The 23227-nt window shown below is 38.5% G+C and overlaps 2 protein-coding genes across 2 annotated transcripts; both read left to right on the top strand.

Annotated features, from left to right (window-relative positions):
• The first annotated feature begins 1 nt into the window (after position 1).
• nfu1 (NFU1 iron-sulfur cluster scaffold homolog (S. cerevisiae)) lies at positions 2–4129 on the top strand. Its single transcript, XM_086173451.1, has 8 exons — positions 2–101; positions 1352–1452; positions 1545–1680; positions 2821–2887; positions 2982–3099; positions 3204–3267; positions 3371–3545; positions 3953–4129. The coding sequence occupies exons 1-8, from the start codon at positions 43–45 to the stop codon at positions 3986–3988; spliced, it is 756 nt and encodes a 251-aa protein (XP_086029577.1). The 5' UTR covers positions 2–42; the 3' UTR covers positions 3989–4129.
• Positions 4130–4654: 525 nt separating this feature from the next.
• Positions 4655–19355, top strand: gfpt1 (glutamine--fructose-6-phosphate transaminase 1). The gene is made up of 19 exons (XM_086173447.1): positions 4655–4777; positions 6580–6687; positions 7128–7235; positions 8531–8656; positions 8912–8970; positions 9055–9189; positions 9274–9335; positions 9600–9679; positions 9762–9870; positions 9972–10135; positions 11439–11534; positions 11928–12025; positions 12230–12350; positions 12919–13076; positions 15115–15229; positions 15449–15576; positions 16191–16358; positions 16705–16866; positions 17723–19355. The coding sequence occupies exons 1-19, from the start codon at positions 4771–4773 to the stop codon at positions 17765–17767; spliced, it is 2049 nt and encodes a 682-aa protein (XP_086029573.1). The 5' UTR covers positions 4655–4770; the 3' UTR covers positions 17768–19355.
• Positions 19356–23227: the final 3872 nt, after the last annotated feature.

The raw sequence follows: 23227 nt of genomic DNA, 5'->3' as shown, positions 1-23227 counted from the left end.
GGTGCCATTTACTTCCGTTTTGTTTAAATAACTATAATAAACATGGCGACGTACCGACAGGTCGGCAGGTTACTTGGTCTATCAACAAGACTTGCAAATGTGTAAGTTTATCCGCTTGTCATTGTATGGCACTATAGTGTTCTCTTACTTTGCACGTATTAACGCATCACTTTACTGGGTCAGAGACTGACGGCAGCTATTAGCGGCTAGTGTGCTAATTAACTCCTGAGTGACGCAGAATGAATTATCAAAACGTGTCAACTTGTCATGTGCGTGGGGGCTTGCGTGGAATCAAATCAAGATACAACATTAATGGGATCGAGCACTTCTCAGAATCCCAACATTTATTCCAATTTATAAAAATCGTACTCAAATTAGCCAAAGTACGAATGTTTAAATTGTTTCCAACAGGAGAAATTTAATGTATAATAACGTGTGACGTTACACATTTATGGTCAGTGAAGCGTGGGGAATCAAACTCTTAAAATTTTGAAGGTAATAATGATCATTAGTGAATAACATGCCAGAAATTCCTCAGTCGGGTTAAAGGCGGATTTCATGTATTTGCTGCTCTTAAATAACCTTTTAGTGTTTTGCTCCGTCATTTGGCAAACCAAAAGCAACCCACTTCCAGAATATATCCCCCTCTTATGAAGCGGATCTTTGTAAAAATGCTTTACAAATAAAAGTTGATTGCTTGATATGTTGATAACACCAATACACACACACACACACACACACACACACACACACACACACACACACACACTCACATATTCACACATATGCAAAATTCACTTAAAATTCACCTTGCCACTTATTCTTTTTTGAGTATCACACCCCACCCTGCCAAACATGAACAAGAGATTGATTCACGAGTTTATATATTTCCCCTTAACCCTTCCGCCTGACAACGGAGTCATAGTCTTGTTTTTTTTAAAACTCACCACAAGCCTTTCTTGGGGATCTTTTTCTATCAATGCAATGCGCTCTGTGGACTGTCCTTTCTGTTGACTTCATGACTGCTGAGTCATATTTTGATGTTGTTGTCAAAATATTCAGCCTTGTCAAATGTTTGGATATGTAAGCTTACTCACCAAAACAAATCAAGAATATATTTTTAGTTTTCAAATGAGGATATACTCCTGTGTCATGACAACTCCTGATTATAGTGTGTTATTAATATTAAAGATGCTAATGATTATCATGCCACAGCTTTAGTTGTTACAAAGAATTATTGTGATTAATGGCAGTGCAGTGTAGTGTACAGTTATAGCAGCATTACCGAGGAACGAAGTATGGTATTTATTGTTATTAGATTTATTCACACCTTCTTCTACTTCCTTCTCAGTCGTACAGGCAGTGGACATCAAAGTGCTAGACTTCACTGGCTCTCACCCAACACAGGAAACAATACTAGATGGCCACAAAACACCAACTGGTCTGTCCCTGGTCAGTACTGCTGCAGCAACTGTTTTATCTACATTATTTTTTCCAAGGTAATGATTTTTTTTTCCTTTTCATTTTGGGTATCTGTTTTACAGGTAGGACCATGTTTGTGCAGACACAGGACACACCAAATCCTAACAGTCTGAAATTTCTTCCGGGACGCGTCATTCTTGAGTCAGGAACTATGAATTTTGCTGGTCCCCGAGATGCATACTGCTCACCCTTAGCCAGGTACATTTTATTTGAAATACAAGATGATTGATGATTTGTGATGAGTTATTTTTCATGTTTTATGTTTACTAGTTGAGTAGTTTAGTAGTTCCACTATGAGGAGATATTAAGTTTCATACCAGCTGCTTTCACATATTAGGCTTATATCGTCAACCTGTGAACACATTCTTTACAGTGTCAACAAGTATGGACTCCCTTAAGAAATATATTTTTCCCATTAATTTTATCATGATATCAAACCATGTCAATGGGACTAAAATCCCAGCCATTGTTTGACCTCCGCTTGTTCTATTCAGCCATTCTTTGATGGATTTGATTGTATGCTTGGGATCATTTTGAATTTGATCGGACCAACTCATGTTAAACTCGGTCTTCTTGGGTTTGGTGTGGGATTATGTAGGGCCTAGATAATCAATCAAATCAGACCAGCTCTTCATACCACTACCTGTGGATGTCCAGAACATTGGTATATTATTTGGAACTTCTTCTTCTTTCGGCTTTTCCCTTCAGGGGTCGCCACAGTGAATCAACTTTCTCCATCCAACCCTATTCTCTGTATCCTCCTCTCTCACACCAACTACCTTCATATCCTTTCTCACTACATCCATAAATCTTTTCTTTGGTCTTCCTCAAGACCTCTTGCCTGGTAGCTCCAGTTCTAGCATCCGTCTACCAATATATTCTCCATTCCTCCTTTGTACATGACCAAACCATCTCAGTCTGGTATATTATTTGGAACACCTTGTTCTTATTTGGGAATCCAGTGCTTTTCGTTCTGATTTAGACGTCAGGTAAATTGTTGTACATACCTACTTTTAAAATGTTCTCATCTGTGTTTTTTTTTTCATTCAAATTGTTGTAATGGTATAATTATCTATAATTATTTATCATTATTTTGTGTGTCATTTGTCAGAGAACATTTATTTATGTGCAGTTTTTCAAATATGCTTTTCCAAATATGATGAAAGTTAAAAAACTTTTCCCATGATTGTTAATATTTTGTTTCATGTTTCCTGCCTTTCTACTAGTATAATTCTTAAAGTCAAGCTTTTATCCATACCTTTTTTCCTTATTATCTTTCTTTTAAAAACATTGTCTGAAGTGTAAATTACACAATGTCATTGTTTCTTTTGTCTTCAGGCAACTTTTTAGGATTGATGGTGTGAAAAGTATCCTGCTGGGCCCTGACTTTATCACCATTACAAAGGTAAATTGAGGCACATTTGAGTGGCCATCACACTGTCTTCTACCCTCGGATATAAACATCTGCAATTGTTAATTTTCTTTCTCTCCACCTGTAGTCTGATGCTAATATGGAGTGGAAAGTCATTAAGCCTGATGTATTTGCTGCCATTATGGACTTTTTCACCTCTGGACTTCCTGTAGTCAATGAGGACAGCCAGCCTAATGCAGACACAGGTAAGATGTCACACAGTTGTGTTTCACACAAAAAAACTTTGTCTCATAAAATGTGTAGAGCCTGCTGTGTATGATTGTTAAGGCAGCTCTGTTGGTCTATTTAGCTCCATCAGAAGATGATGATGAAGTAGTTGCAATGATAAAAGAGCTCCTGGACACTCGAATAAGGTAAGCTGCTCTTGATATGCTTTTGAAAGTATAGAAAGATATCAGTGTGTGCTCCAAGGTGCAGTTCTCTCACTTTTCTGAATCTTTCATTGTTCCTTTCCAGACCCACAGTGCAGGAGGATGGGGGCGATGTTCTCTATAGAGGATATGAAGACGGTGTTGTAAAGTTGAAGCTGCAAGGCTCCTGCACCAGTTGTCCCAGCTCTATTATAACTTTAAAGAGTGGAATCCAAAACATGCTGCAGTTTTACATCCCTGAAGTTGAATCAGTGGAGCAGGTTTGATCTCTTCTCAGATTATATACCATCAATAATTGCTTAATGCAGTTATAACAGTGCACATTCCTTCTTTCTGAATTCCTGATTTCTTCTATCAAGCTTCTGAAAGAAATGCCCCATTTATTACCAGAATGAAACTAGTACAGTAATGTCCAAGTTTACATTTTAAATGTTTGTAGTATTTTTAACCTAAACCTTAGCGAAATCTAACAGTAGTGCATTAAACTATGCTAGCCATTATTATGTGGAAAGTACAAAGTGTGTTTATGGGCAGATATTTGGTCATTAAAAAGCTGCACACTTAAATTCAGTCAGCTAAAATTTTCAATGGGTAGGCAGTTAAAAATATGTAATAACAAACCTCACAAGAAAATAGTCAGTTTTAACCATACCTTTTTTGTTCTCAGGTAAAAGAGGAAGAAGAAGAGGCTGCTCAAATTTAAAGTGACAGCAGAATAATAAATCCACATTCCTCCTATTTTACCATTGCTATAAAAGGGGTATCTAGGTTAGCGCATGACCTAGATGTGCAGAAATCCTCATCCTTCATCCCAATCATCAAGTATTTGCACGTGATTCATGATTTCGTGAGGATAGCAGTTTTATACACAGTATGCAAGAACATTTCAACTTAGCCAAGTTACCACTGTAGATCTGATGAAAATGTATTTATCACAAACTGACTATCTATTTCAGATTTAGGAATTACTCAAAACAAGCATCAGCTTTACATTGTACAAATTATTTATATGAATAAAATGTTTCTTTTAATTTTGGTTTCTTTGTATTGACTTATTAAACACCATGAACTTAAAAGTGCTCACTTGTAACTACCATAAACATACTTTCCTATGATATAACAGCCTTTCTGCAATTCATCTCATGAATAACATGATAGCTTTTATTTTGTAACGAAGTAAAACACTTAATGCTGAAAAGTTTTGGGAAATTGAACCTCCTGCTAGCCCAGTACAGGCCTGTCTTTGTGCCTGTATATTGACTTAAGGTGTGCTGACCATCCTGCTGACGGATCTGCATCCTGATGCCACGTCAGGAGTGCCTGCGTTTGTAGGCGCAACTTGATTGACGTATATTCCTACCAATGAGAGGGTGACGTGGAAGAAACCGGTTGGCTTTGATTCAGCGCACTTGAAGAAGGGCGGGTGTAGTTTGACAAGCGTTCCCAGCTACCGTAGTAGCTGTTCCTGCCAGCCAAGCTGTAGACATGTGTGGTGAGTTATCTGTGTATTTGATATGTTTATCTTAAAAGGAAAATGTACTTACATTCGACTAAAAGAGCGGCAAAATGGCGGAAACAAATACTAAAAGCGTCTTTAATTTGAATTCGGTTAAATTAGCAAGGGGTGGCTAACAAGTTAGCGATCGTGAGCTGATGCTGTTAGCTTGCTCAATGGGAAACCCTAATTGTGGGATTTAACTGTACATTTTATTCATTGTCATTTCAAGAGTGTCTAACAGTTGCTGGAAGTTAGATCGAAATTGCCCCCCCAATCCCTCCCCGTGTCATCGTCCAACGACATGACGTCTGTAAGCTTAAATCGAATAACCCAACTTTAACCTCAAGTGATCGGTAAATGTACATTTTTTAACCAGTAGTTTTTCTATCAGCTGAAAGAAAGCTAGTACTTAATTTCCCGATTTGTACAAAGTGTTCTAAGAAGGGAAAGGCGATGCTACAGGCGTCCATCATGATAACGTTGTAGGGAACTAAATGGTGAGACTAGTTAAAGGGTCTCCATCAATATGGGAAATGTCGCCTAACAGGGAAAATCTATCCTCCCCGGTTCCAACCAAAAGGCAACTGATGCTTATTTGTCTTTCATCAATATCGTCACAATCTCACTGCACCGACCAAACCTGTCAGATTAGTTGTTGTTTTTTAGGATGCCTAAACATGTGCGTGTCTATTAATACACAGTATGTGTGTTCTTCCGGGTCCTCCCAAATGACGGGTTGCCTCAATGGATCACCTGTTTGCATTTTTTCCTGCTTTCTTCCTCTGTCACACCAGCTAACTGTATACCCCATACATATATATCAATCTGTTGGTAAGCAATGTTTTAACCCTCGGCTTGGGATTATGAGAATTCTTTTCAGATCTGTTTTCCAATCGATGGTCTTGTTGCTTCACAATTTTCATTTGGCGCTGTTGATGCTCATTTTCTGTTAATCATCTGCCCCTATGAAAAAGGGCTTTGTGGTAACTGGGCAACACTATGCCTCAGAATGGGGGTCTATTTCAGTGCATTGCTGAGTGACAAGGAAATAAAGCTGTTCTGAAATATTTAAAGTTACGGGACAAGAACAAGATTATGGGATGCATTTTTTTTTTTTGGAAGAATAATAAAAAAGTGAGCAGGACCTATACACACGATGTAGGCTTGTCATGGTAGCATAATATTCAATCAGTTTTATTTGTAGTCCAATTACATCGCAATTGGAAAATGTGATTGTGAAATCAGAAAACGTGGAATGGTGATTAGCAAGATTATTGAATTAGGCTCAGTATTCATCTCTCTTCTCGGTAACAGTTCTGTGCTTTTCTAATATATGACATATAATAATGTGTATTGGTGAAGTTTGTTGTTCAGGAGGGCCCAGAAGGAAAGGTTTATTTTGTCCTAAGTACATTTTTAAAAATGAAAATAATAAATATCAGATGCAGAAAACGTCTCAGGAATGCTCTTCCCACTTTGAGGTTTTGAACGGAATTGTGTGGCATTTATTTTGTCACTGTTCTGTCAGTATTGTTATGGGAGTAGAAATTTCAAATTATAATGTATTACTTACTAGTTAATTGATGTCCGTGACATGTCAGCATTGTTAATGTAAGCCCTGTGCTTTTTAAATTTAGCATATTTCCAAGTCTTTGGGGGTTTTGAATTTATACTTCCTTGTATTTGTACACTTCCTAATGCTGATGCCAATAATTGACTCTCTGAAATGGATGATTCACAGACTTGTCATGCAGAAAACACTAAAATTGATAATTGAATCTTCTTCTTCTACTCAGGAATCTTTGCCTATCTCAACTACCATGTTCCAAGGACTCGTCGTGAGATCCTTGAGATCCTCCTTAAAGGTCTACGGCGTCTAGAGTACAGAGGATACGACTCTGCTGGTAAGGGGGTGGAATGAATTGTATCAGTGACAAGCTATTGCTTGTTTATCAGTCCCTGCCTGTAGGAAAGTTTTACAGATAACCCCACAAAGTACCCCTCAGATTTGATAAACCCTTTATCATTCTGACAACCGGGGAATAGTAGTGCTACAGTAGCTAAAATGGCGAGGTAAAGAGGTAAAATGATAGAAAAAAATCAGAAACATCAAGAAACAGTAATAAATAATGACTAAGTAATCAAGCACAATATCTGAAAAATAAAGAGAATGGAAATAGATATTTTCCCTTTGTTGTCTTTGTGTTCTGGATTATTAAAAAATGTGATTTTTAATTATGTTTTCATATGGTCAGTGCAAGAAATGTTGTAAATAGTTTACATACCTAATGCATGGATAAGTGTTTATGATCCTATAAATGTGACAATTTTCTGCTGTCACCAGGTGTCGGCATTGATGGGGGTAATGGCAAGGAATGGGAGACAAATGCCAAGTCTATCCAACTGATCAAACAGCGTGGAAAAGTGAAGGCTCTTGATGAGGAGATCCACAGTAAGAATAGCCTTTCACGCACTGGTCATAATTCCAAGATTTGCTATAAAAAGTTATTAAAGAATCAGAGTGTACACTTAAAGGCTTTGCCTGCCCCCTCACTGGGAGTGTTAGCTCTGTAGTAACAGAATGTAGGTTGTAAAGTGAAAGCCATGATAAAGCCATTTTAGTCTTTCTTGTCATGCCAATCCAATTATTCTATGCCATCCTCTTGCTCCCAATTGCAGATGGATGAAATGTAGATATAGGTTTTTAATAACAACTTAAAATGACCAACTAGTCTGAAAGTTGTAAAATAGGATATACGACTTCTAAGACAGGTCTGACAGAGATAAACACTGAAGTAATATTATAGCTCAGAGAAAGTGGTAATTCAGCTTTCAAGAGGCCACCAGTGAAGAAGAATCATATACTGTATAACATCCTTGCAAGGTTTAGAATACAGACTTTGAGTTTGTTCAGGTCCAGAGACCTTGCAATCTTATAAGCACATAGGTACCTGATGTTTTTGCTAATCCCAAATTGCCACCCACAGTTCCCCTCTGTCAAACTCTAGACACATGTGTAATTGCGAGGAACTCCATGTCCTGAATGCACTAAGGTATCCCTCTGAGCAGAAAATATCCTCCTGTCTAAAAGGAAAAGAAGAATAAGACTGCATGTTGATTTGGACATCCTTGTAGGAAAGTTAGTATTCAACCCACAGTTTCTCATTTGATAAATCTTCTCTAAGGAGGCCCATATTTGTACAGTAAGAAAAATACTTAATAATTTTCCATAAAGATATAAAATGTATACAGGTGTAAATTGCAAAGAAAAATAATTAATTTTTCTTTATTCTGTGTATTTATGCTTACATACGATGAACAAACAGTGAATATTCATTTCCCAGTTCCACCTTCAAATACAGCGAGTGGTAACTAATTGCTCTGACACAATTACAGCTGTTTCCCCAAGTGACAGTTTATCAAGGTGAAGCATTTTTATTCAGTATCATCGTAAATTAATCCTTCTCCTTCTCATATGCTTACTAAACATGATACACCAGTTTACCCCAGAGAGCAATACATTAAAGATAATTTTACAGTTTTACTCTGCATCATCTGAGATACTGTTATTTGATTTGAATATGTCTCACATGCAAGAGTACTGTCCCATTTTTCTTTTTTTAGGGCATTTTTCCCTCATATATCAACTCAAATTAATGACTTTACTCAGCCTTTTATCAGAGACATCTTGATTTCAATTAGTATTCTGTGATTTGAGATACGTATGCTTCATTTTACTTCTATCAGAGCAGCAGGATTTGGATCTGGACGTAGAGTTTGATGTCCACCTTGGCATTGCTCACACACGCTGGGCCACCCACGGTGTACCAAGTCCTGTCAACAGCCATCCGCATAGATCTGACAAGACCAACGGTCAGTTGATTTTTCACTAAACATTGTTAGTGTTTTATTTTGATGTGTGCTATCAAAGGTCACATTTTTTTTCATGCTTGTTTAGACCCATTGAAAGAAAGATTGAATCAAACTATTTCTTCTCCTGTTTCATGTTCTAATCTCGGGATTTTTTTCAATCTGTAAAATGATCTGTGTTTTTGGAAAAGCCTTCCTGTTTTTGATATTATTGCAGTAATTATTAGTAAGGTATATGCTTTTCTTTCGGGTCCACAGAGTTTATAGTCATCCACAATGGAATTATTACCAACTACAAAGACCTAACAAAATTCCTGGTGAGCTGAGAATTCTTTTTCTGCTAGACATTAATTCTTCATGTATGACTTTAGGAAAAATTAACCTCATTCCATTTTTTACAGGAGAGCAAAGGCTATGAGTTTGAATCGGAGACTGACACAGAGTCCATCGCCAAGCTGGTGAAGTACATGTATGACAACCGGGAGAGTGCTGACATCAGTTTTGCCACACTGGTTGAAAGGGTGACCCAGCAGCTGGTAAGAACTTGTTTGTGCACTGCTGACTATGAAATGATGAGCAGAAAATAGCCCCAATTTAATATTATTGTTCTTCTCTGCCAGGAGGGAGCCTTTGCTCTTGTCTTTAAGAGTGTCCATTATCCAGGAGAGGCAGTTGGAACAAGGTAACATACCAGTGGTTAAATCCGCACTAGATACTCAATACATCAATACTTGTTACTACAATACTCGACTAAACACTTACAAGTGTGTACCGTAAGTGTCAGATTTGGACATTTACACACAATATATATTATTGTCAGATCATAATGAAGTATATCTCTTTTTTTACTTCCATTTAATTTTTTTAAATCACTAACTTTTATATTTACTTTTCCATCTAAAGTTAGGACATCACACATTGTAAGGAGCATTTATTTTTCTTGCAGGAGAGGAAGTCCTCTGCTGATGGGTGTGCGGAGTGATCACAAGCTGTCTTCTGATCATATTCCTGTGCTCTATCGTTCATGTAAGTTGAAAGAATAGTTTTCAATATTTTTTAGGGTGAGTCGTGGGGTTGGAATAACTCCAGTAATATTACTTTTTTCAAGCGGGTAAAGACAAGAAAAGCTGCAGCTCTTTACCCAGGACAGACCAGGATACCTGCTTGTTCCCTGTGGATGAGAAAGCTGTGGAGTATTACTTTGCTTCTGATGCAAGGTAAGCACATACTCAGTAAATTTTAAGCTTCTTGCGAATGACACAGCTTTTGTTAATGGAGTGCAACAAGAAATCTGACCTAGTTCCTTTGTTAACTGCAGTGCAGTGATTGAGCACACAAACCGTGTGATCTTCCTTGAAGATGATGATGTCGCTGCCGTGATGGATGGCCGGCTGTCCATCCACAGGATAAAGCGCAGAGCTGGAGACTACCCGGCCCGAGCCATACAAACCCTTCAGATGGAGCTGCAGCAGATCATGAAAGGCAAGTTAAAGATCCCCACCCCACTGTATTGCCCCAGGTCATATTACAAATCATTCTGTGTTAGAGCACCCTGTAATTTGTACAGCAAGCTGTTATTGCACAGATTATTGCACAGGCTTGAGGGCTTGTAGATGCAGGTACAAGCCCACTTGATTGTTCTCACCCTCTGGGAAGACATACTGATCAAAGTGTCTCCTAAATCCCCGGGTCCATTCTGTTAGTGAGTCCACCTACAGCGTAATTTGTATGTAGTGGAACACAAGAAACAAGAAAATGAGTACTGACTGCAGGAACTGTACATACACCTACAAAATAAGAGGTTTCTAAGTTACTAAGATGTAGTTTTGTTTTGTTTGTATGTTTAGGATTGTTCTGCTTGTATAAAAATTCCTCAAAGTCCTGCACTTTTTGATCAAACAAGTAAGATTTTTGGGGGGGATTCCTGAATCATAATGTTGACACACAGTTTGGTTAAAAAAAATCTGTTTGCTGTTTCAACAGGCCTTAAAAATTCAAGAGGATATTATTGAGAAATTCATTATACTGCCAAGAAAGCACCTGTCGAAAAAAAAATGGAATTTTACCTGGTCCAATTCATTATTTTTTACTGTGTATCTGGTAAATTTTTTTCCACATATTACCATGTACTGGTTTACTGTGCACAGTTTGACTATAGTTTGCTCAAAAGAAAGCACCTAAATTGTCCCGGTCACACCAAAATTAACTTTATGAATAAGTAAGATAACAGGCAAGAGTTAAAAGGCATTGCTCAAACTATTCGTTTTGTGTTTCTCCTTCCCTGGCCCTTCTTCAGTCTACCAGCAGAGGGCAGAGATAAACAAATGTTGGCTTGACTTCACATTCCTTTGTGGTCCTGTCATTACACTGCCTCTCTTCTCTGGAGCCACTCTGCTGAATAACCTAATTCGCATGACCCAAATTTCTGACCAAAAAAAAACCCACTTGTATATATCACTGTCACAGTTAAGATCATATAGCAAACCTGTATCTCCACAATGCCCTTTGTTTGTGTAATAATAATATATCATCCTTTTGGATTGAATACTGTAGTTGAAACCTGAAAAAGACAGTAAAAGGCCTTATTCACTTGAAAGTTATATCAACAGAGAAGAATTGTGAAGATTATACATGCGCTTCTGGGAGAATCTTTTCTGTGTCTTAATGTGTGTCAACAGTACCTTCTCAAACAGCTCACATTTCATAAAAAGTTAATGCATGTCTTTCGACATGCATTTTATTAGTGTTGAAAATGCTCCACTCATGTTGGATGCTTCCACCACAGGTAACTACAGTTCCTTTATGCAGAAAGAAATCTTTGAGCAGCCTGAGTCAGTGGTCAACACCATGAGAGGAAGAGTCAACTTCGACAACAACACAGGTTAGAAACTGGGTCAATTCAGTGTCTCAGTGGAACACAGATCCACCATAATATACAGTTTTCTACTCTGCTCTTGTCTTTTACTGGCAGATTTCCCACTTGTTAACATTGTGCATTGAGTAACTTGCTCATATCATCCCCTTCTTTTTTAATGGAATACATTCAAATAAATGGAGTTTGTAAAGCACAGATGAGCAGTGATTTAACTGGAGGAACATAAGTAATTTCTAGGAGTAATTAATCTATATGGAATGGCTTGAACAACAGGGGAAAATATCCATTAGTAAATGCTTTGTTTGAAGTAGCGAAGTGTTTCTAAACACCCTTTTTGGACTTTGGAGCTTGGAACATTTTGAACTTGATGATGGACTTGCCGTTTGCTTTGTTTCTCAGTGATCCTTGGTGGTCTGAAGGACCACATCAAAGAGATCCAGAGGTGTCGTCGACTTATCCTTATTGCATGTGGCACAAGCTATCATGCTGGGGTAGCGGTGAGTAGATGAAACAGTTCTAATTTTTAAATCATTAACATTACGCAAACATAAACATTATGCAAACATTTAGCCAGAATATATTTAACAGGCTAGATTTTGTCTGCCCTGCGGACACGTGTGACTGTTTTTGGCACTGCGTTCGGTGAAATGAAGTTTGATGTCACCAGAGTAATGCGTATGAGTGATTTGTTGCTCTCACAGACCCGGCAAGTCCTGGAGGAGCTGACCGAGCTGCCTGTCATGGTGGAGCTGGCCAGTGACTTCCTGGATAGGAACACACCCGTTTTCCGAGATGACGTCTGCTTCTTTATCAGCCAGTCAGGTGGGGATGCGGGTCCCATCCGGCCTATATCTAGTGCTCCTTTTTTTGTCCTCCTTATCTAACAGTTTCTGCCCACTTATAGTTATTGTAAAATGTTTTTGTTCTCCACATACATTTGAACTCCACATCTTTAAATATGTTGAGTTCATAATTATCATTATCCTATTTTAATTGGTTACCGTTTAATCCCTTGGTTGTCTAAACTTTGTTTATTTCATAATTTCTTAATAAATTCTAAGCTTGTTTCAGGTGACTTGCATCTTTTTTAGTTAATTACATGTGTTGAATTCTTTTTTGTTGTGTTGTGCCACTTATATCTTCATAAGGTTAAGGCTATTGACATATAATTCTCACAGTTTTGATTGAAAAATTCCCAATAATATTAGTTACATAATGTTTCTCAAATATGACTTGTAGTTTAGTCCAATCTCATGTACTGGTAGTTCCTAGCAAATTAATAAGGCAAACTAATTTGTGTGTGTGCTATTTTTGTTTTTTGTTTGTTTCATTTTGACAGCCATTGCTCTCTATGAACCCTTTTTTTTTTCAATTTCTTTCCATCATTAAGGAGAAACCGCTGACAGCCTGATGGCTCTGCGCTACTGTAAGGACAGGGGAGCACTAACTGTGGGCGTCACCAACACAGTGGGCAGCTCTATCTCCCGGGAGACTGACTGTGGAGTCCACATCAATGCAGGGCCTGAGATTGGAGTAGCTAGCACCAAGGTTAGGCGAGAAAAGCACAGCTCAAATTTACTTATTGTTTCCAACCTTTTCTTTTTCTTTTAGCTTTAACATCCAATGGATTTTACAAACTCCTTATTTTGTAAGTTAAAACACCTTTATCATTCACCGGCCTGAAGCTTAGTAGTAAAACTTGGAAGGCTATCTAAGCCTAAGCAGCTGTATATATGCCAGAACTGGTGAAAAATGCAGCAGTGCTGGACTCAACTGGAGAAGACTTGTATTAACAATACAGACACTGAAACCTGGAGCCATTTGTTTTAGCTGTGAAAACCTGTAATTTTTTTTTGGTTTGTCACAAATAATTTCCATGAGAGATTCTACATTTTCTACTGCAGAAGAACACAGTTGGCAGGTATACCTTACACCCAATCACACCTAAAACATTAGCATGGAAATTTGGCTGGCTCAGTTAAAATAAAACTGCGATTTGGATGTACTCGGATACAGAGCTTGAAGCAACTGTAGCCTAAGAAACAATTGTGCGCCAATGTGTTGCATCATTTCTTAAATGAACTCGACGCCCACTGACACTGAATGAAACCCAGATGAAAACTCCATTGTGTGTCTGGTCCTCCCTCTTGGACACTGACATTTTCCTTCATGCTGATCCCACGAGGATTTAAAGTAGCTTGATAATCTCTTCTCAAGGATCTGCGGTTCTCTGGCCATCTCACCCATCAAAACTGTGAAGCGTTTGCCAGTTTGGACCCATCGTAGAGCAGAGGTAGTGGAGTCTAAGGCCGACTAGTAGGAAGAGCCAGAGGGGAGTGGGGCTCTGTGGCCTAGTCCTTGGACTTGGCTCAGTGTTTCGTGCTGCAAAGGCCCAGAGCAAGCCTCAGAGAGACCATAATTTACTGCTTGGCTTTCTCGACCAAGCATCCACACCCACCTAGCTCATGGAATAATTGGAAAACATGTTTAGCACCCAAATGCTAAGTAAGTCCAATTTCATCTACCAGGCCTCTAATTTATGAGATTCATACTTGGCAGAAGAATTTTTTTTTTTCTTCTCAAACCAGAAATTAACAACTTTCTAATATTTGGGATTCATAGGTTTTGCTTTTTTAAAAAAATCATGACACATACTTTGAAATTCTGTTGGCAAGTCAGCTGACAGTCAATAGATAACCACTTTCATGAATCATGTGACATTATTCTCTTGGAATTTAACCACAACCATTTCTCTTTTGGAGATGTTTGCTAATGGCTTTATATGTATGTATATATATATATATATATATATGAATACACACACATATTATATACTGCCACATCTGAGGCGAGAGCTCAGCCTGTCAGAGCTCTGAGGCACTACATTTAGCGTGTTGTTGGGGCGAAAAACACATTGTAAAGGTTTTACAGTTAATTTTTTGGCCATAGAAACAACAATTTCTGACTCTACAGGGTCCCATGAAATAGCTTGACAAACTGAACACTTAAATCTTAAATCTCCACTTAAATCTCCCAAATGGACTTAGAAAGCCTCCAAACGTGCTCTCAGTTCAAGTGACTGTGACAGAGTAACTGCAGGCATCAGGTCTCACGTGTTGAGAATTTAGGCGCCAGTTAACATTTTCAGGATGATGAGAGAATCCACTCACTTAGATGACGTTGAATATGAGCTCTGCCGCCCTGGATGAACACTACTTTTAAGGACTTCTACAGAATACATTTTAGTGCTACTTGCCATTTACTAAAACCTAGCTCTCTTTGCATTTGTCATCTGGTGTGCATTATTTGCCAGAAACAAAGTTCATTATTAATACAGGCTGAAAAGAAGCATATGCTGAATAAAGTGATTCACAAACTGCTGGAAGAAATCTCTAACCTGAGATCTGATTACAACTATGTAAGAAGACATTGAAATTGTACCATACACTTTGATGTCCGCTCACATGGCACTTTTTAATAACTGTTGTTCACACTTGCTATGTCATTGCATACGTCCATTTTGCTTGTATCACTTGAGAAAAAGTACATTGCTAATTAAATACATTTATGTGTCATTGTTCCGCAGGCCTATACCAGCCAGTTTGTGGCCCTGATCATGTTTGCACTGTTGATGTGTGATGACAGGATTTCCATGCAGTCCAGACGCTGTGAGATAATCCAGGGCCTGAAAGTGCTTCCAGGTACATCAAGCCCCAGAACATAGAATATAATGAGAAAAAAAAGCTGATTACATTTGAGACTAGCGGGTGATGAGATTCAAAACCAGCTCTCATAGCAAAGGTCTTGACAGAAAATGGAAATGATTAGTAGGAAACCAAGCAGGGGGTTGCATGATGACGGCATGTTTCCAAAAGTGATGTATGAATACTTACAGTATTATTGTGTTTTGTGTCTATTAGATCTTATAAAGGAAGTCCTGAAGTTAGACGATGAAATCCAGAAGTTGGCAACAGAGCTTTACCAGCAGAAGAGTGTACTGATCATGGGCAGAGGCTACCATTATGCTACTTGTTTGGAGGGTGCACTGGTAAGGCCCATCTGATTTCTCTGTTTGCTATTGTTTGCTAATGTAGTGGCTAAAATGTCTTAGAGCATACAAGAGGCAGGACTAACCAGAAGCATATCATAAACAGGTCATTTTCCAGTTACATTCACCGTGAAAATAAACAACTTAGTTACTTTCAAAGTTTGACAACTGATATGAGGTTAAGATTTTGGCCATGTGACACCCATATCAAAGTGAATCTGTCAACATTCCACCATATCAGTAATATTTATTGGCCTTAACAAAATCCCACAACAGTCTAGCCCTATTGTGAGCAAATCAAAGTTTGTTTTTTGATCAGTTTATGTGACCTCTTGTTTTTTAACTTGCTCTGATTTTTGTCTTTGGATTGCCTCATGAAAAGAATATAAAATTAGATGTGATACTTCACCATTTTCTAAAACATGGATTTTTCTCATATTTGTTATATAAATGGTTAGACTTGTTAGCTCTCTTGAGTAATTTCAAATCAATTGTAATGGAATGGAGTATGTTATGTAAAATGCAAATACAATTTGTTTTTGAAGTTGCACTGTTGCAAGCTATGTTGCTGTGTCTTTTTGTAGCATGCTGATACATTGGATTCCTTCTCATAGAAAATCAAAGAAATCACCTACATGCACTCAGAGGGCATCTTGGCTGGAGAGTTGAAACATGGCCCACTGGCGCTGGTGGACAAACTTATGCCTGTCATCATGATCATCATGAGAGACCACACCTACATCAAATGTCAGAATGCATTGCAGCAGGTCGTCGCCCGCCAGGTAAGACCTTTTGCATACATTTTAAGCCACAAAGTTATTACACACAAGATTGTTTTATGCCATCAATGCGATTCACATCGCAGATTAGAAAGCTCCGTTTGTGAACAGTGTACTTTTTGTAAGTTGAGCTCATTTTTAGTCTCAAATATCTGTTCCTTAACCTTGGCCTTACAAAATTAATAAATGCAAAGGAGGGAGGAGCAAGTTGTGACGTCGTTGCTGGTTTTAATTACCCACAGATGTGGGCATGAGAAGGTTTATAAGTCCCTTCAGGTTTCGTGATCTGTGTCCAAGTTTAGATTGCATTTCTGCCCTTGAAATCTCAAACCCCATTCTTGGTTTACAGGGCCGGCCAATTGTGATTTGTGAAAAAGATGACTACGAGACCATCAAGAACTCCAGCCGCACCATTAAAGTGCCTCACTGTGTGGACTGCCTGCAGGGTATCCTGAGCGTCATCCCTCTGCAGCTGCTGTCCTTCCACCTGGCAGTCCTCCGAGGTTTTGACGTAAGTCCTGTCACTTTTGATCCAGTTGCGATCTAGTTGAGGCTTATCTCATTTTGCTTTTCTAAAACACCTCATGGAGTTGATTTCACTTGGAGTCACGGCTCAAACATTTTACCTCAGCAGATCGCCACTCTGTGATACGGCTCTCCTTTATTGAAAGTGAATCACAACTTGTTTGGGAATCACGGACAAAAATAAATAAACATTAGAATATTATTTACTATTATCTGACAAGCAACTATGTTTTGTCTCAAAACAGGAGTTCAACACACCAATTAAGACTGAAATGAAAATTATCAGACAAAACCTTCCAAAACACTTTCATCATACTTACCCTTGTCTATACCTAATGCCATTGATAAATATTAATGGTTAAAAGAAATGCTAATAGTTGTGTTATTTCCAGTTTATTTGGTAATTTGTTATTGAAGCAAAGGACTGCCTTGGCAGTAATTTCTGTGTACGTATGTGGCTCTGCTGGGATGAAGCCATTTTGGTACACGTTCATGCAAATAGTTCAGATGAGTAACAGCATAACCATAGTGGATGTTTCAAGCACATCACTCGAGAGAGATGCCCTGAGAATGCAGCACGGTTGGCTCTTATTTCGATGTCAAAGCTCAATTGTTACTCTGTCAAATTGTACTTCTGATCTGACAGAGAAGGAAAGCTTTATGTTCAGTTTTGCATCACTCTAAGTAATGTCCTAGTGTGCTCCTGTAGAGGAGCAGTCAGGTCATGTTACCTCACTCATTGATATTTCTCATTCACTGACATGACATTTTGACAGTAACGGGAAAATCCAAAGTACTGCATGGTATCCATTTTCTTTCTTTTCTCTTGTTTGTAAACCCAGGTGGACTGCCCCAGAAACCTTGCCAAGTCTGTGACAGTGGAGTGAAGCACATTGTCCATCATCTGACAGAAACCTGGCAGACTCACATACAAACAGCAAGCGTGTATGCAGACACATCAAGAGAAGACCTTGTCCTGTTTATTCCTGGTTACGTTTTTTTATTTTTTATTTTTTTATTTTTTAGGCAATATTCTGGTCAACAGTTATGTATCTCACTGTTGAATATTATCTGTATTATTTGCTATGCTCGTAGAGAAAGACTTTTTCATCATGGTGGTGAGGTCTGGGCTGGCACTGATAAAACTCCCTTGTGAACCTGCAGCAACTGACACAATTTTCCAGGCTCTGATCGCTCAGAGTAAATCTTGTTTGTCCTGAAGGAGCTATTGACTGACAGAGGTGTTAGTGACCTCATTGGGCTTTTTTTTCCCGTCAGTACTATTCTGTTTAGGGGTTAGTCAAGATCGCGGTCTCTTTGGCAGCTAATCCTTTGAATTTTCACATTAATGATTTCAGCCACCCGGTCGCCACTTCAGAAGTTACATTGCAGTTGTTGAACTTTCTTCAAACTTCTTAACAGCTTCTTCAGTAACAGTATCACACAATCTGCAGCAAATGTGAATAAAATGGTGTGTAAAATCTTTTATATTAGCTCGCTAGCTCCATACCAAATGTTCTTGGCTCATGCGCAGCCTTGATTTTTGAGCCACCTCCACCACACGATGAGACTGCTTCTGTTACTTTTTTCTGCTTTTTAGGTTGTTTTTTTTTTGTTTTGGATTTTATAGTATTCCAACAGTTACTGCAAAACATTTGGTGAACTGCTTTGATTCTCCCTGCTCATGAATAAGGATGCGATGTGTCAAGCTCACGTTGAAAGTATAAACTAAAATAATTCCTGTGAGATGAAGTTACTTAAAGTAGAATTTGCACCCCCTCATCCTCCCAAGCCCCACCAGCATGACTACTGCAATCATGATATTGGGACCATTTCTGTCTTATTTCTGTTCTCTTGTCATTTTCTTTTATAGTTTTATATTATGAAGTTACTCTTTGATTTAAAATGTGAATGGTAGTTGACATGTCCTGTCAAACCTAGAATCTTGTACGGTCTTGGCAGTTGTTTAAACCAAAACATACATATTGAATATGTGTACTCTGTTTTTGTAGCCAAACATGTTCTGATGCTTCTAGAGATTGAAGACATTTAGAAGCCTACAAGGGGCACAGTTACATGGCAGCATGTCAAGACTTCAGCTGTGTGGGTGTGTGTGAGCTCAACTGTCTTTGTTTTAAAAGCCAAGGAAGGAGTGATGTTCACACAGTTGTGTAGTGAAGAAACTGGAGCTGCTTGTTCAGTTTTCATGTCTATGTGCTTTAGATGAGAAGACATTGCTTTTGCATTCAAGCCTTAATTTCACATTTTGCATGTTCCATAGACATTGAGTTTTGATTTAGCCAGTGGAAGCGTTTGAAAACTGGACAGTGTTACAGGTACTTTTGTAACCCATGTGTGTGCAGATTAGTAGATCGCAGCAGGAGACATTGCCTTGATGCTGCATCCTGGCAACATCTGTTGGGTTACTTTGGAACTATTTATTATTGGAACTGATGCAATAAAATGTCAAAGACCTCTTTTAGTGTCTTGTATCATCTCAAGAGAATGTTAATCAGTCTGGGATATACATTTATACCACATCTATGAAAATGTTGACGCAGTGCTCGGAAGTGCTCTAGTTTATTTAAAACATGTAAAGCAGGCTGAAACCTTTAAGATCTAACAACGCAAAGTAAACAATTTTTTGTACAGAAAATGCTCAAAGGCACTTGATTGACGCCAGATTCTATATGATGACAAGTATCTGGGACGAGTAAGATTTTTCAAATTCGACAATAAGCGTCAGAACCATCCACATGAAAAGACACTGAATGTCGTGTGACTACAAATATGCGGAAAGTACACGGTTGTGCAAAGCGCAGGTGGCACCAATAGAAGAGATCTGTACTCTCTGGAATATTGTCCTCCCAAGTAGCTGGTCCAGGAGGACGTGGGCCTGGTGGAGTAGCTCATGAGTCTGTGCTGATTCCATCGATCAAATGTGAAGAGCAGAGCTGCCAGCTGCCGCCCGAGAGGCATTTAACCTCAGTATTAACAACAGTGACCCAGTGAGAAAGTTTGTGAAACCAAATGCAGTCGTTAAAAGGATTTCACTGCACAGACTGACCACGTTGGCGGCTTCAAATGCCGCTACAGAACAGTGACATACGGCCGCTGTGGATCTCAGACGATACAGCCTCCAGGCTCTGATAACGGCAAGCGTCTCTCTCTGAGAAACATCTGAAGCACGTCAGGTAACATCTGCAGTCAAAGGCCACACTGCCAAGGAAAAACACCCAACCGTAGCAGCTTTATAGAGTCTTGACTGCCGTCAAATAACTGAAAACAGCTGTGACCTTGATGTGTGCCGACAATCAAGACGACACCTGAGGAGGGTGCACAATCCCCATTCAGATATAGGATTTTGTTCAAAAAATGTGGATTAACAACAGCTTCAGTGATACCTCAAAGGACAATGTGCACGATCTTGTGCGTCTGTTGCTAAGGATTACCAAAACCCAACGAAACAATTTCTTTCAAACTGAAACAGGTGTGTGGTTGTTTACGATGCAGGCTTTGCAACTATTTAATCAAACACAATTCTGCAATGCCCAGCCCGTCCAGAACTGCAAGGATAATCTTCATGTAGTGAAACAAATCAAGGAAATCATCAGAAAAAAAAGGACACGCTGCCCCAGAGGCCATTCCAAGAGCTAAATAATTATTTAGATAGACTTTAAGATGCTTTGTATCAGTATGTTGGCTTTAGCTTTGATTTAAATAATCAAGCGTAAACAAATGGATGTTGGATATTTAGTTTATTTAATTATAAAGTTCTGGGTTGAGACTTTTGCATCACATGCAAAACCAAGAAACCATCACATGAGATTGGTTTAAGAATTTTTTTTAAGATCCCTGTCATATCATGTCTTCTAGATATTTTTTTGCACTGAAATTGCATCATTCAATCGTTTATTTCAAGCTGAAGTTTATACGGTTATAATTTTCCATTTTAATATAGTCAGTTGATCCATTGAACACTACATGCCCACTTTTTAAAGTTTTATTCTCCCATTCTGTTCTCGGTCTAACATTGCCTCTATTCAACTGATTTCCACAGGAGGGGCAGGAATTGATTTTTCTTAAAATAATTACCGGAGACCAACTTACCAGCATGTATGTGGCCATACTGTAAGTAAGTGCCAAAGTTCTTGACAAAATACAATGGTTTTCACTGTGAATTTAATTGGAACTAAGCAAGAAAATAGCAACACTGTTGAGCTGCATTGCTCTCTTTATACAACACATTATCTCAGTCAAGGGGGTTATAAACAAATTCAAAATCAACAGCTTGACTTTGCTGTTAGTCTCCCTTCTCCACAGGATTTGGAAACCTGCTTTCATAATGGAAAAACCACAATTTCATTTCACAATGAATCAGTCAACTGAGCTTGGCAACCATCAAATTATCATATTTGGCTTCTAAATTTTCGTTTTAGTGTTTCACATTGATTTAAAAAAAAAAAAGAAAAACACTCACAGCAGAGCTGGTGCATGTTGCTGTTTACTTTTCAGTAAGAGGAGAAAATCTCCTATGTGATGGAGTGACTTGAGATGTGCAGACTTGTTAATGGAAAATTAGGTTTTGGGCCAAAAATTGAAGTAACTTGAGTGTGCATTTACTCCTTAGGAGTCTTAAGAGATGTAGACTATTCTTCCAGGAGATAATCCTTCATTCAATTTTTCATGTTAATTGTGGAGAGCAAATGAGTTGGGAGGAGATCAGCTGTCATTGGAGGGAAAATTAGGCAACGTGCCCTACAACATTTTCATATTCGACGGATGATGCAATGACCTGCTGTGCTCAATGAATGGGACTGATATCATCCAGGGTCGACACCCCTTTATTGAGGTTTTTCCTTTACTTTGTCACCCAGTCTGTATATGTTAGACATCTGCGCTGCAGTGCCTTGAAGAAAGTGGAAACAAAAGCTGGGCGGTTCGTCAGCGTCTTGGAAAGTCTCCCCGAAACCCACCCTCTTCACATTATGTCCGTCTAAAATGGCACTGGAATCCTTGATGGAAGTCAGTCATAGTTTTAACAATATTTACAGGCCTGTCATGCCACTCTGTTCTGCCCATTGTCCCCAAAAATTATGTCATAATCGATTAGCACTTGCAGGTCTTTCCTGCAGCTTGTCCATATTTCCGTAGGATTGGACGGGGCCTAATATTTTCCGAGAGAACTCACTTAATTCGTGCATGTGACATAATACAACATATGAACATCTGGAACTATTTAGCAATGCTCTGTCTTTACTGTTCTCTTTCTTTTCCTTCAGGGAGGAGTGATGTGCACTGCAAAGAGTCGCGCTGCACTGCTTGAACCCAGTGACCCAGATGGCAATATCACGTCTACATCGCTGCTTAAGTAAGAGATCATAGTTTGCTTTAGGAGAGACTCATATCTAACAAAAATGTGAATTCTGTTACAGAGTAAAAAAAAAAAAAAAAAAAAAAGAATCATAACAGTATGATTTTGACAAGAACACAGGACCTGGAATGGCAATGTTAAAAAAAAATGCATATGAAAATAATGCAAAGAAAACAAGGAAAATGAAACTTGGAGTTAAAGGGGATTATTTTTTGGAAAATCACAAGTTTTTCCACTTTCTAAACATACCGCAGCTTTTGTCGATGTAGCTCACAGTATTCCTCTTAGCATGCCTTGAAAAGAGGATTGAGCCACACTGGCTGGGGATGTTTTGTCAGCCTTGGCAACCATATCTGATGAAAACACAACAGCATATTTGGTCTCCGAGTGTTTTATGATTTGTCATGTAATACTTTGTCTACCTAGGTTGTGTTTGGTCGAATTATTTGGGAACAGGGTGTGATCATTATTGGTATTATTGAGGACAATCAGTTGTTTTTCATCAGCAGTACCAGATGGCTCAAAAGCGCTTAATGTTGTTATAATCTCCCTTGAAGTGTGAAGACATGGTCGAGCACTGAATTAAATAAAGACACGGAGAAATCCTCGTGACTGACTCACGCAATCAGAGACAAAATACCGAGCAAGTCAGAGGTGAGGATGTTTCATTCTTCTGAATTCTTTAACAAAATTACTAAAACATTTGGATTTTCCAGATTGTACAAAACTCAGTGGCCAGAGATTTTCAACTTTCACCTGTTTCTTGTTTAAAAACCCTGACTGTCAAGTTCAAATGCAACACTCCAGTTTTACATCACTGCGCTGATCGCCTCCATATAAAGTATAATTTTAAACTTATTCTTAAAACGTTCCAACCCTCGAATGTTCTTATATGTACGTCATTGCAATTTCTTTTTTTTTTTTTGAAAAAGAGTTCAGCTTTTTGTTTTGTAAAAAAAATAAAAACTTGGAC

Source organism: Fistularia commersonii, chromosome 26 (assembly GCF_037954325.1).
Source record: "Fistularia commersonii isolate RoL2024-O1a breed Wild chromosome 26, RoL_Fcom_v1.0, whole genome shotgun sequence".
Taxonomy (NCBI): domain Eukaryota; kingdom Metazoa; phylum Chordata; class Actinopteri; order Syngnathiformes; family Fistulariidae; genus Fistularia; species Fistularia commersonii.
The sequence above is the reverse complement of the archived record's forward strand: the minus strand, read 5'-3'. Positions and strand labels throughout refer to the sequence as shown.

What these genes read in the sequence shown, in the direction of transcription:
- nfu1 (XM_086173451.1), top strand. Translation starts at nt 43, where the DNA reads ATGGCGACGTACCGACAGGTCGGCAGGTTACTTGGTCTATCAACAAGA. An exon ending in CACCAACTGGTCTGTCCCTG is followed by an intron (nt 1,453 to 1,544) that starts GTCAGTACTGCT and finishes TCTGTTTTACAG; the next exon opens with GTAGGACCATGTTTGTGCAG. An exon ending in AAGTTGAATCAGTGGAGCAG is followed by an intron (nt 3,546 to 3,952) that starts GTTTGATCTCTT and finishes TTTTGTTCTCAG; the next exon opens with GTAAAAGAGGAAGAAGAAGA.
- gfpt1 (XM_086173447.1), top strand. An exon ending in CAGAGGATACGACTCTGCTG is followed by an intron (nt 6,688 to 7,127) that starts GTAAGGGGGTGG and finishes TGCTGTCACCAG; the next exon opens with GTGTCGGCATTGATGGGGGT. An exon ending in CAGTCCTCCGAGGTTTTGAC is followed by an intron (nt 16,867 to 17,722) that starts GTAAGTCCTGTC and finishes TTGTAAACCCAG; the next exon opens with GTGGACTGCCCCAGAAACCT.